This window comes from Dipodomys merriami, unplaced genomic scaffold, assembly GCF_024711535.1.
Source record: "Dipodomys merriami isolate MVZ:Mamm:240054 unplaced genomic scaffold, mDipMer1.0.p SCAF_55, whole genome shotgun sequence".
NCBI classification, from domain to species: Eukaryota; Metazoa; Chordata; class Mammalia; order Rodentia; family Heteromyidae; genus Dipodomys; species Dipodomys merriami.
In genome coordinates, this window is record NW_027206124.1 from 390,740 (window position 1) to 402,860 (window position 12,121).

The following is a 12,121-nucleotide window of genomic DNA, read 5'->3' on the forward strand; positions in this document are numbered from 1 at the left end:
GCACCTCCCCTGTCCACCCAGGACACCAAACATTCAGACTGCCACACCCCTGAGTCCCCTAGGGTACTTCTAGAACTTTCCAAAGCCCACGGGGACTGAGGAAAACCTTAGATAAAACTGAGCTCAATTAACTATGGCTGCCCAGGTGCAAAGCAGGGGCAGCGGGAAAGGCTCACAGCCAGGGAGAAGCTGGGCTCTACCACGCAGGTTTGTTTAGCCAATGTGGAAGCAATGGCAACCCATTTTCCTTCATTTTCTTCTGTCTCTGTCTCTCACGTGCGCATGCGTGCCCACCCGCACACGCGCATGCATACACACACGTTCCCCCAACAAAAATACCAACTGCTCAGGGCCAAACCCAATCCTACTTCTTCAGAGCATCCTCCAAGTCTAGAAGTTTCTCTGACAGCCAATCGGGTAACTAAGCACAAAACTGAAATTTCACCGGGTGCCGGTGGCTCACGCCTGTAATCCTAGCTGTTCAGGAGGCTGAGATCTAAGGATGGTTCAAAGCCAACCTGGGCAGGAACATCCCTGAGACTCTTATCTCCAATAAACCACTAGAAAACTGGAAGTGGCGCTGTGACTCAAGTGGCAGAGCACTTGCCTTGAGCTGAAGAGCACAGGGACAGCGCCCAAGCCCAGAGTTCAAGCCTCACAACCGACAAAAAAACAAACAAACAAAAAACTGAAATTTCTCTCCAGGACCCAGGATCTCAGGGCTTCTCTGCCTTCTCCCCTTCCTTCCCCTCCCTCCTCCCTTCCTCCCTAGGCTTCTCCTTCCCTCTCTCTTCTTCCCCCTTTCCCCTCCCCGCTCCTGCCCAGGCCCCTCCTGGAGCAGAAGGGCTCCCAAGGCTGGAGTGGAGGGGTGCAGATGGCCCCTCCAGTGCAGGGGCCCCATAAACAGTGTATTAGGGTCTGAGCCATCTCCACCAAGCAGCCCCGCCCTGTTCCACCCTTGCTGGCCCTGGTCTTCTGGCCCTGTGACCACCATGGCCGTCACCGCCTTTGACCCACCGCGTTCTTCTGAGTTCCCACAGCCTGGGCACCGGGCACTGGTCTCTGTGTTGCCAAAGTCATTTGTCCTCACCCAACACGATGCTCCCTGGGGCCCCGGTGGAGGCTCCTCCCTCCCGGTCCCGGTGCCCAGTGAGTGCCCGATGCTAGGTGGTGGCCTCAGGCTCTGGCCTCGTCCCGTTGCATGGACGCTTCCCTGCTGTAAGGGACAGAAAGGCCAGGCAGAGACTGAGAAGTCACAGAGCCATTTATTAAAACAGGCAAGTGACCCCAAGACTTGCGAGTGTACTTGCTGCTTCCCGCTGGCCGTCCGCTCCCCTCCCACTGCCTGCGGCCGGCCCTGCAGCCCGCCTCAGCCAAAGGGACGTCCCGCTGTCTCTGGTGGGGCAAGGGGTCAGTGACGCTGGTGAGTGGCTGGGGTTGGAGGTGAAAGGTGAGGATGGGGGAGGGGCTGCTTTGAAGATCAGAAAGGCCCAGATTGGATTTAGTGAGTCAGGGCCATGGACCCATGCGGTGACGTGGTGGGGGGGCAGAAGCCCCCTGCCCTTCTCCTCTGCCCACCTCTGCTAAGCTAGGTCACTCTGCACACGCTACATGGCTACAAGACATTCAGTCCCCTGGGCCTGGGCCTGGGGACCCCAGTGGGCCGGGGTGGCCGGGCCTAGCCCTGGAACCCCAGCTCCTTGTACTTGGCCGCGATGTCGTTCCGGAACAGCTCCAGAGCCTTGCTCATGGCGCCCTGGGCGTCGGCCCCGAAGTCCCCGGGGTACTTGCATTTCAGGACCTCGATGATGGCTTCAGAGATGAACTGCAGGGAGGGGGCGAGAGGGGGACGGTCAGCATAAGGGACAAGCTCGGGCCAGTAGTGTGGTCTCCACAGCTCAGCTCCTTCAAACCCCACCACGCTGGGACACAGATACTGACACCCTTGCTTTGCAGGTGGAGAAACTGAGGCACAGGGAAATGAAGCTGTGTGCTGAGGTCATGAGGCCTGGAAGGGGCATCTGGACTTGGGGGTGACTCTGGCACCGGGCTCCTTCCCCTGTCCTCCTGCCCAACTGCCACTGGGGTCTGGGAATGGAGGAAAAGAAAGGGCCATGCCTCCAACATGGGCTGCAGAAAGGGGTGCTGTCGATGCAGCTCTACCCAGGCTTCTGCAGTCAGGAAGTCTAGAAGGAAACTTCCTTTAGTGTGTGTTTTCTTTCTGTGGCCTTGGCTGGGTGGGACAGGGACCCTTTCTCTCTTGGGGCAGCAATGTGTGACGCACATCCGGGTGGCGGGAGAGGATGGGGGAAGGGGAAAGGAGGGGAGAGGAGGGGAAGGGCGGCCTCTGGAATGACCAGGAGGGTAGGGGCGGGTCCACAGCTCTACAGCCTAGGACTGCAGCCTAGGATGTAAAAGGTCACTGGGCTGCCCCACCTTGAATCGGGATTTGGCCCCGACTGCAGCCCAGACTGCCGCACCAAGGAGCAACACTTCACAGAGGGGACAGGCAAGTGGCCAGCCTGAGGTCACAGAGCAGGGGGATGGCAGGGAACTGGGAGAGCCAGTGCCAGGGCTGGGGTGGGGGTAGGGGTGAGCACCAGGGATGGTCACACAGCGTCCCCTGGATGCAGTGGGGTCCTGGGTGGGCATCTGAAAGCCACTGAAGTCTGTCAAAGCCATTTCACTGGTGGGTGGAGCTGAGCACTGCCCTTGGAGGACGGGGTATCTCCTGGCTCCGCTCCGTCCTGCCCCAGGTGACTTCACTGCAAACCAGGGACTGAGAGGAGTGCACGCCCCCCCACCCCCCCGCCCGGTCTGCCCCGTGTCTACAGCAGAGCCGCTGGCGTCCAGACATCCGAAACAGAAGCCGCCTCGCGCCTGCCACCCTCTGCGTCCTCTGTCTGGGCCTCCCTCTCATTTCAGTGTCCGGTGGCATGTGTGGGCCTTCCATAAAGAATGAAGGAGCCGGGCGCCCAGTGGCTCACGCCTGTCATCCTAGCTACTCAGGAGGCTGAGATCTGAGGATCGAAGTTCAAAGCCAGCCCGGGCAGGAAAGTCTGTGAGACTCTTATCTCCAATGAACCACCAGAAAACTGGAAGTGGTGCTGTGGCTCAAGTGGTAGAGCACTCGCCTTGAGTTGAAGAGCACAGGGACAGCGCCCAGGCGAGTTCAAGCCCCACGGCTTACAAAACAAAAAACAAAACACTCCACCCTTGCCAGGCCACAGTCTCCTCATCTGGGCAGTGGGTGGGGAGGAAAAGGCTGCTATTTGTGGAGAGGTTGGAAGTTGTATGCCGGATTTCCTATCCCTTGTCCCCATGAGAACAGAAGACATGAAATCTGCCCTGCTGTTTGTGGTCTGGGGTCTCAGGAGGAGACAAAACAGGGGGCCAGTCCACCGAGCCGTGAGAAGGCAAGCTGAGACTTGAACCCCAAGTCCCTTGAAGCCCTTCCCGCCCTCTCCTGCCTGTGGCCCCCTACCTCCAGGTATGCCATGGGGATCTTGTGCTTAGTGGCGTGGGACTGGGCCAGGGGCTTGATCTCCGCCTCGTGCTGTCCCTTCTTCTTCAGGATGCCACCCAGGGCGGTGAGCACGGTGGTGCCGTGCTTCTTCAGGTCCTCGGACGCCTTCATCTCATCCTCCGACTTCAGGTTCTTGAACTTGTCGAACTTCTCCAGGGTCTCAGAGTGGTCTTTAAAGAGCCTGGGGGACAAAAGAGGGACTGGAGTGAGATGCGGGGATTGTGTAGCGGGGTCTGCAGGTGGCCAGACTCGGGGTCCGGTCCAGCTTCCCCTCCTTCCGGCTGTGTGACCGTGGACAATTCACTGTACCTTCCTGGGCCTGGGCTTCCTCATCTGAGAAATGAAGATGAATTGTCCCTCCCTAAAAGATGAAGTGAGATCGCGTATGCTGCGTGCCGTCTGGAGGTGGGACACAAGTCTTCGTGGTCACGGCCTCTGAGGGGCAGACAGACGAAGGCGTCTCTGCTGGTGGCCTGGGCTTGCCCTGTTTTCTCCACATTTATCTGCGGAGTGCATCCTGGTGTTTGGGGCACTGGGGCTGCGCAGCCCTGCATTGCTCAAACGCCCTCTGCTGTGCTCGGCCACCTTCTACCTCTCCCTTTAGCACCATTTTACGGGAAGCTGGGGCTCAGAGGTGTGACGTCACCAGAGGAGTCAGGGCTGTATAGGAGGAGCTGGGTGGAAACCAGGAGTGAGCAGCTCCAAAGGCAATCCTGGCCCGCGGGCAGGCGTGGGCTGCAGCCTCCTGCCTCCTGCCCAATGCCTGTGACGGGGCCTGTGCCACCTGCTGGGGGACCCCTGGGAGCCACAGGTGTGCCTGGCTGTGCCCTGAGCTACTGTGCCCAGGAGATGATCAGCAGGATCCCAGGCTCCTGTCTGTCTACTGCTGTGTCCTCCTGTCCTGTTGCCAGCCTGGCAGACTCTGTGGCTCCTCCCCCACCCCCCGCTGCTGGCTCACCAGCCGGGCAGAAACCCTGCAAAGCATGCATGGAGCATCTGCAGGGCAGCCGGGAAGGATGGGCAGCCTGAGGCCAGTGCTCAGAGGCCCAGGCAGGAGGCTGTCAAGTTCCAGGGTTTATCACGGTCACAGCGAGACATTCACGTGCAACCTGAAATGGGCAGTCCCCAGTGTACGCATGCGTGCTGCACGGCTGCATGAGCACGTCCGGCCGTGAGGGAAGAGTCACGTAGGCAGATGCGCATGTGCGTGGAGGGCGTGGGGTGACGGGCGCAGAGCCTCCCTCGGGGGACGAGCTCTGTGCTCCTGAGGGGACGGCGGTGCCAGGGCCGTCCACAGCCGTGGCCAGTGTCCCTGAGTCACACCGGGGCCGCGTCCAAGGCCGCGTACGTCACAGACAGCTTGTCTCTGCCACCTTCATCCAAGGGTCCCTGAGCTCCTGACTATTATTATTGGGCGACAATGATCCTTGGATGCGTGCTGACAGATGGGAGACCTGGCACCCCGGGGCGAGGCCCAAGGTCAGGAAGCTGGAAGGAGACAGAGGCACAGGAGGGCCAAGGATCAGAGGCCCAAGGCACAGGGGGGTCGTGGCTCCCTGGGGTCTAGGGTTATGAAGTTCTGGGCCCAGCTCTGGCTTCTTTGTGCTGTGTGACACTGAAGAAATCACACGCCCTTTCTGGGTCTTGACTCACACGTAAGTAAACCAAAAGGGCCGGGGTGGAGGCCTTGCCCCTGCTTCTCCAGAGGAGCGCAGGCTCGCTGGCCAGCCATGGAGTGCCAGCCCCGCCAGAGGCCCAGAAGCCCCAGCCCTATAGATGTGGTACCACACTGGGGAGGGGAAGGGGGCTGGGGGGGAGGGGGCCGACTTCTGAATGGAGGCCAATGGGAAACCCAGTGGGACCCTGGACACTGATACAGAGCCACAGAAACCCTTTGGATTCTCTGGGAAAAGCCTGCCCCCAGGGAGGTCCCATCGGGGCCTGCAACAGAACCCTCAGGAGCAGAGAGGCGCCATTCACATGGCCTGAACTTGAGTCCCCAGCCCCTCACACTGTGTGACTTAACCTCTCTGTTCAGCATGGTGATGATGATGATGATGATGATGATGATGACAATACCTCCTAAGGTTTAAATGAGTTCCAGTGGAACCTTGCTGGGTGCCGTGGCTCACACCTGAAATCCCAGCTACTCGGGAGGCTAAGATCTGAGGAAGGCGGTTCAAAGCCAGCCTGGGCAGGAAAGTCTGTGAGACCCTTATCTCCAGTTAAGCACCAGAAAACCGGAAGTGGTGCTATGGCTCAAGTTTTAGAGCATTTCACCTTGAGCTGAAGAGCTTGGGGATAGCACCCAGGCCCAGAGTTCAAACCCCATGACTGACAACAACAACAACAAAGGTAGAACAGGCAGACACCTGGCGCTGGCATGGGCTGGCTGATCATTGTGGGGCTCGGTGGTTATGGCCACCAGCGGCGGTTTGCAAACTTTCCTTAGCCTTGAAACCTTTAGACACAACAGAAATGCACAAACCAATAAAGAGGAAAGGGTCTGGGCAGGCACTGTGAGGCAGGGTCCGCCCCCTCCCCACACAGCCGCCCTCTGCCCGCCCCTCGCCCTCTCCTCTGGTTAGTCAGGAGCTGCAGCCGCTGCCCAGCATCTGGGCCGTGGCGGCCTGTGCCTGGTAGTGAGACTTTGGCGGTTCACACTCACCATCATGTAGCAGAACGCTCACTTTTGCTAAAAGTCAGGGCATTGGGGCAGTGACCTTGCCAGGGCCATCACAAAGGCCAGGCTCAGCATTTAGACCAGACCAAGGGGTCAGCTCCTAGCCAGACACCCGTGGCTCACGCCTGTGATCCCATCTACTCAGGAGGCTGAGAGTTGAGGATCGTGGTTCAAAGCCAGCCTGGGCAGGAATGTCCATGAGACTCTTATCTCCAATAAACAAACGACTCAGAAACAGCTGGAAGTTTCTCTGCGCTGTGGTTCAAGGGGAAGAGCACTAGCCTTGAGCACAAGAGGTTTGGAGATAGCGCCCAGCCTCTGAGTTCAAGCCCCAGGACTGGCAAAAACGAAGAAACAAAACCCAAGAGATCAGCTCCTGCCTGGAGTTAGCACCCAAGAGTAGACCCCAGTGGGGGCCCTGGAGGGGGGAGACCTCCCCCTACAGCTTGAGATACATGGCACCCCTTGGAACTTTCCGGAGCCCTCCGTCTCGGGCGGGCGTCACAGGCCCCTGGCAGCCTCGCTGCTCTGCCCGGGAGGGAGGGAACATTGCCCGGAGGTTGCACAAGCCTCGGCCTTGAGGAGGGCAGCGCTGCCACTCGGCCCAGTCTGGTCTTCCCCTCCCATGCAGTCCTGACTGCGTCCGCAGCACGGAGGATGAGCCGCCCAGCACCGGGCCTAGGCACGGGGGGCAGCCCGGATCTCACATCTCGGACAATGCCCCACGGAGGGCTGCTTGGTGGTGTGGCGGCCTGTCCCGGCCCCGGGGCCTCTGACAGGGAGGGCAGGGAAGAAGGTGGAGGGGAGCCGTCTAGGACACCAGCCAGACAACAGGAAGCTGGCTCTCCTTCCCGGATTCTGCCATGGAGCCCTGAGAGCTGTGATTCCAGATCACTTTGCCCCTCACCCACCCCCAAGCGGCCCCGGGTGGATGGGACAAAGAGACAGAGCCCAGGGGAGACAGAAGGGACCAGGAGTCAGGATGGAGACCTGCTCTGCTCACAAATGGGGAGACATTGCTTTGCAAATGTGAACTTCAGGGACACACTGGGGGCAAGCCAGGGCCTGCTTCCCCCAGAAGCAGAGCCGCTGACCGCCACAGTCCAGTAGGCCCTCGATCTGCGATCTGAGCTGCCCAGATGTGAGAGAAGGTTGGGGGTGTGGGGGGGGGGAGAACCCAGCACCAGCATCCTCTACTCACAGTTTGGGATTTGGGGTGGGGGGAGGACTATTCAGAACTCCTTTATAAGTTTGGAGACCATTCAAGCTTTCAAATTGGAGACATACTCAATACCGCAGATAGCAACTAGGCCTCTCAGCCCTTGGCTAATTACAGGGCTCAGCATTTGTAATAGTTAATGAATATTTCTAGAACTCATTGTATGTCAGTAACCAGACCCGCTCCTACCAAACATATGCAATGCTCACTTCTACAGTTATTTTCCCTTCTTTAGACAAGAAAGAAACTGAGGCTCAGAGAGGTTGAGAATCTTCCCCAAGGTCACATAGCTGCTCAGAAATAGAGCCAAACCTAGATACAGAGGGGCCTCATTTTGAAGACCATATCTTTTCAGCCTGGACATTCATAGGCTTTAGTGGGCTTGTGGTTGGGGGATGGTGGTGTCATTTCCTCTCTGAACCCTCAGTTAGGTGGCTAGATTATCTACAATTCCAAGCCTGGTGGATTCGAGGCTTGCAGGGTCTGAACCTTAAGTTTCTTCCAGCTGTTGCTATTAGTCTGGGTGGAATCCTTTTCCTTTCCTGAATCCAGTCCCTTATGTCCACAAAGAAAGGAACACAGCATAGGAAATTTGAGCTTCCTCTGCCTGGGACAACTGGTCTACCTTTTCATTGAGCATCTGTGATCTTTGGGGTACTGTAGGTGAGTGGGACCCAGGGATCACTTCCTTTTACCTGATGAGGACTTCCTGCCCATTGCCCGCCAGATCGGCCTCCACCTTCCCCCAGATGTTCAGCACCAGCTGCCACTCCCCGTCGCTGAGCCCCATGATGGCGTCTGAGGAAGGCAAGAAGAGCGATGTGGGTTGACTGCGCGGTGTCCGGGCCAGGCAACCAGGGTTTGAAGCTGCCCGGTCCAAAGGTGTTTTTATACCCTCCTGGATGCCGGTGGCAGATCACCTGATGCCACACACTCCCCTCCCTTTCTCCTTGTGTCCCCTGCCCTCCCCCCTCCCCCAGGCTCTAATCTCTGCCTTTCTCCGGTCCTCTTGCGGGCAGCTATTTCGGGGCAGGTGCCATTGTGGGAGACAACTCGGGCCACGGGGGGGGGGGGGAGGGAGTGTGGCTCAGGGGACCAGGCTACTGTCTGGATTCTCACAAGCCAAGGGAAAGGGCACTGCGGGGCCTGGGGCCAAGCAGCCTGAAACTCAACCCTCCTCCTGTCAGCCATCCCAAAGACCTGTCATGTTCTAAGCCTGGGCCCAGGCACCCTGCTAGCCCAGGACCGTCCTGGCCCCAGTCTTCTGTCTTACTTCCTGCCTCTGACCTCAGACAAACGTGGTAAGAATGAGCCTGTGTTGGACCTCTGAAATTCATGCACCTACAGAGCGACCCTTGTGTGTCTGTGCAGGGCCTCCGCTGGGGTGAGGGCAGCCAGGGCTCCCGTCTCTGCCCGCTCTGTGTCAGCACTCAGCATCTGCCAGCTCCTCTAATCCAGGAGCCGCGTGTGGTGGACACAGACAGCATCCCTGCTTCACTGAAGAGAGGGCAGGGAGTCATGCCACAGTCCCGCAACATCCTAGGTTTGAACCCAGGACCTCAGGTCCCCAAGGCCATGCTCTTGAAACCTTGCGTATTTGTTTTATTCATCTGTGTCTCTTGGGCCCTGACACAGAGCCCTGTACTAAACTTGAATTACATAAATGTTGAGTAAAAGATAGGTGCTGGTGGTTCACACCTATAATGCTAGCTCCTCAGGAGGCTGAGATCTGAGGATTGTGGTTTAAAGCCAGCCCGGGCAGGAAAGTCCATGAAATTCTTATCTCCAATAAACCACCAGAAAACCAGAAGTGGTGCTGTGGCTCAAGTGGTAGAGCACTAGCCTTGAGCTGAAGAGCACAGGGACAGCGCCCAGGCCCAGAATTCAGGCCCCTTGCAAGGAAGGAAAGGTGACAGTGATTGGACTTAGTTTATATCCACGCATACCTGCATCTGCCCATCCATTCATTTACCCATCCATTACCGTTCCATCCACAATCCATCCATCCATCCATCCATCATCCATCTGCCATCCAGCATTATCTTTCCATGTCTCCCTCCCTCCAGCTCCCCATCCATCATTATCACCTGCCTATCATCCATCCCACAAGCATCACAGCATATCTACTATATGCCAGCCACCATACCACGTGCTGAGGATAACAAAGTAAAATCAAACATTTGTGTTCAAGAAAACTCCCCCACATCCTGGGGGAGGTAAGTCGGGGGAGTGAAAAAACCGTGGGGTTCAGTTAATGCTGATGTTTGCGCTGCTGATGTTTCCTTGTCTTTGCGCAAGGCTTTTGCATTTATTAAGTATTTATTCAGTGCCTCCTGGGGGAAAGATCTGTATTTCCGAGGGCTGAGCCTCCCTGGCTACCCTGGGGCTGCTCTGGCTGTGTCAACAGTCACTGCCCCATCAAAACGACTCTTTTTAGAGACATGACCCTTCTCCGGCTTGCTAAGGCCTGAGGCATGGGGCCAGCCGCTTTCAGGGACCACATGGCTGTACCCCAAACCTGAGGTCAATCGTCGCTGTTTGGACCAAGGCTGACACCTGACTAGGGGCAGCCAATGTCTGAACGGCCAATCAGATAACCTCTTCAAACTGGGACCAGGGGCCACAGGGGTAAAGATTGGCCAGGTAGTGGAAATGGAACATGAAAACATGAAATTCACGGCCAGCTGTGCTGGGCAAGGAGCCTCAGACGGCGCTGCCCTGCACAGCCCTGACTCCGGACCACTCTCTGGTCCCTGTGAGGCTGGCCAATGACCATGGGAGGATTGTCATGGGCTGGCCCTTCCCCCATGACCCTGGCATGCCCTTGCAGGGCATCAGATGCTGGCCAGTGAGTGAGAGGGCCTAAGGAATCTCAGGCTGCCCTTCCCGACACTCATTGCTGAGCCCGCAGGCCACGAACGCCTGCCCGGCCGTAGCAGCACAAGGCACGCTAGCTAAAGGTCAGGTGGATTTCTGGGGGTTCCCGGGCAATGCACTCATTCACATGGGCCTTTGTTCATGCATTTATTCCACAGCTCTGGATTGAGGGTCTGCTCTATGCCAACATTTGTGGGGAAAGGCAAATTCACTGTCACAGAGGCCTGGCCTCTGGCTTTGGCACCTGCTCCTGGCTAGTGGCTGGAGGGTGGGGGTGGGGAGAGGGGACAGAAGGAAGGAGGTGCAGCCAGCTGTCCCAGGCTGGCCGAGGCTACCTGCTCTGTGTCTGCCGGGTCACCTCCTCGGCTTCCTGCCAGGATTGGCAGCGCTAGGTCCTGATTTATTTCCTCTGTTCTGCCTCTCTGGGACACAGTGTGCTGTTGAAGAGCCCTCCTGTGAGCCCCACACTGAACAACCCCAACCAAGGGGTGAGCTGGGCAGGGCGGCTCAGGTCTGCAGCTCCCAGCTCTTCTCGGTCTCCAGCCTCCCCAGTTGTCTGAGTATGAAAAATCTCATCAACCGGTTAGTGATGCTCAAGTATTTAATGTGATGCTATCACCAGCTTGGCAGGAGCCCCATTAACAGGGGAGGCGGGGCGGGGTGGGGGAGAGGGGGCGCTCCTGGAGACCTGTGGCTTCGAAGCTGATGAAGCTTTGAAGTTCTCCCATTTAAGCTAATGGGGAGTCGCCAACATCTGTGTGTACTTACACATCACCACAACATGGAGCCTGTCTCACGGTTGCTATGGAGACCTGGAGTTCCTGCCCCTCCCCACCCCAGCTCTGTTTGGAGGCTGTCATTCTTGCTGTCAGCCATTGCTGAGCAGGGAGGCTGCAGATGTACCAGAAAAGCCAGGCTGCCTTGGTGTGTAAAACTGCAACCTTAGATCCAAATGTCTGTACACACACACACACACACACACACACACACACACACACACATGTTACTTTGACACCAAGGAGGGTAATTAAGATCCTCCCCATCAGACCTCATATCCCAGAATGCTTTTCATCCCCAAATCTGAGACTTGTTGAATTCAGCCCCAAGTCTTCAAAGGTCTTGGGTCTGAGATCCCAGGATGAAAATTCTAGAGTGTCCAACCTTGACAGCTTTTCAGTACTCCTGAAACTTGGGTTCTGGATTCCAGGGTCATGGAGAGTTAGAGATGGAAAGAGCTAGAACTGTAGGGCCATCACACCTCAAAGCTAACAAGGCCTTCCATGGTGTCAAATCAATGTCTGTCTCCCTGTGGATCATCACACGGAATCTGCTTGAATGCTGCCAGGAACAGTGAGCTCGCCACCCACAGCTGGACAAACGCTTCATGATACGGAGCAAATGTGTACCTTCTCCCCACACCTGGCCTGGGCTTGCCGGCTGACCAGCCAGGACTGTCACACAAGGAACGCCACAGGCCCCCCGTGGAACACCCACCCCCCAGCCCCAAGGAGCCAGGCTAGCCGGGGGGCTTGTCCCATCTGCCCAAGAGGCAGCGGATCCCCATGGGACTTCCTTGCACGTGCTGCCCAGGTGTGAGCCGGGCCGTGTCCCCCACGCCAGTCTTCTCCAGGGCCAAGAGTCCAGTCTCACTGACCTGTGAACTGGGCAGCCGGTAGGCGGCCTACGGCAAATCTGGGAGACTTTTCCATAGGACTTCACGGAGGGGGACCAAGGACATGGGGACACATAGAGAACATTGGCGCCTAAAGCCAAGATCAAGGTTTTCCATCTTGATCGCCTGTCCCATGTCTTCCTA

General features: G+C 57.5%; 1 protein-coding gene across 1 annotated transcript; it reads right to left on the reverse strand.

The window, feature by feature from the left end:
* Positions 1-1,246: 1,246 nt before the first annotated feature.
* LOC138811688 (myoglobin) lies at positions 1,247-8,306 on the reverse strand. Its single transcript, XM_069999388.1, has 3 exons — positions 8,124-8,306; positions 3,485-3,707; positions 1,247-1,825 (listed from the first exon to the last, which is right to left on the reverse strand). The coding sequence occupies exons 1-3, from the start codon at positions 8,216-8,218 to the stop codon at positions 1,679-1,681; spliced, it is 465 nt and encodes a 154-aa protein (XP_069855489.1). The 5' UTR covers positions 8,219-8,306; the 3' UTR covers positions 1,247-1,678.
* Positions 8,307-12,121: the final 3,815 nt, after the last annotated feature.

What these genes read in the sequence shown, in the direction of transcription:
- LOC138811688 (XM_069999388.1), bottom strand. Translation starts at nt 8,218, where the DNA reads ATGGGGCTCAGCGACGGGGAGTGGCAGCTGGTGCTGAACATCTGGGGG. An exon ending in GGGCAGGAAGTCCTCATCAG is followed by an intron (nt 3,708 to 8,123) that starts GTAAAAGGAAGT and finishes TTTGTCCCCCAG; the next exon opens with GCTCTTTAAAGACCACTCTG. An exon ending in TCCCCATGGCATACCTGGAG is followed by an intron (nt 1,826 to 3,484) that starts GTAGGGGGCCAC and finishes CCCTCCCTGCAG; the next exon opens with TTCATCTCTGAAGCCATCAT.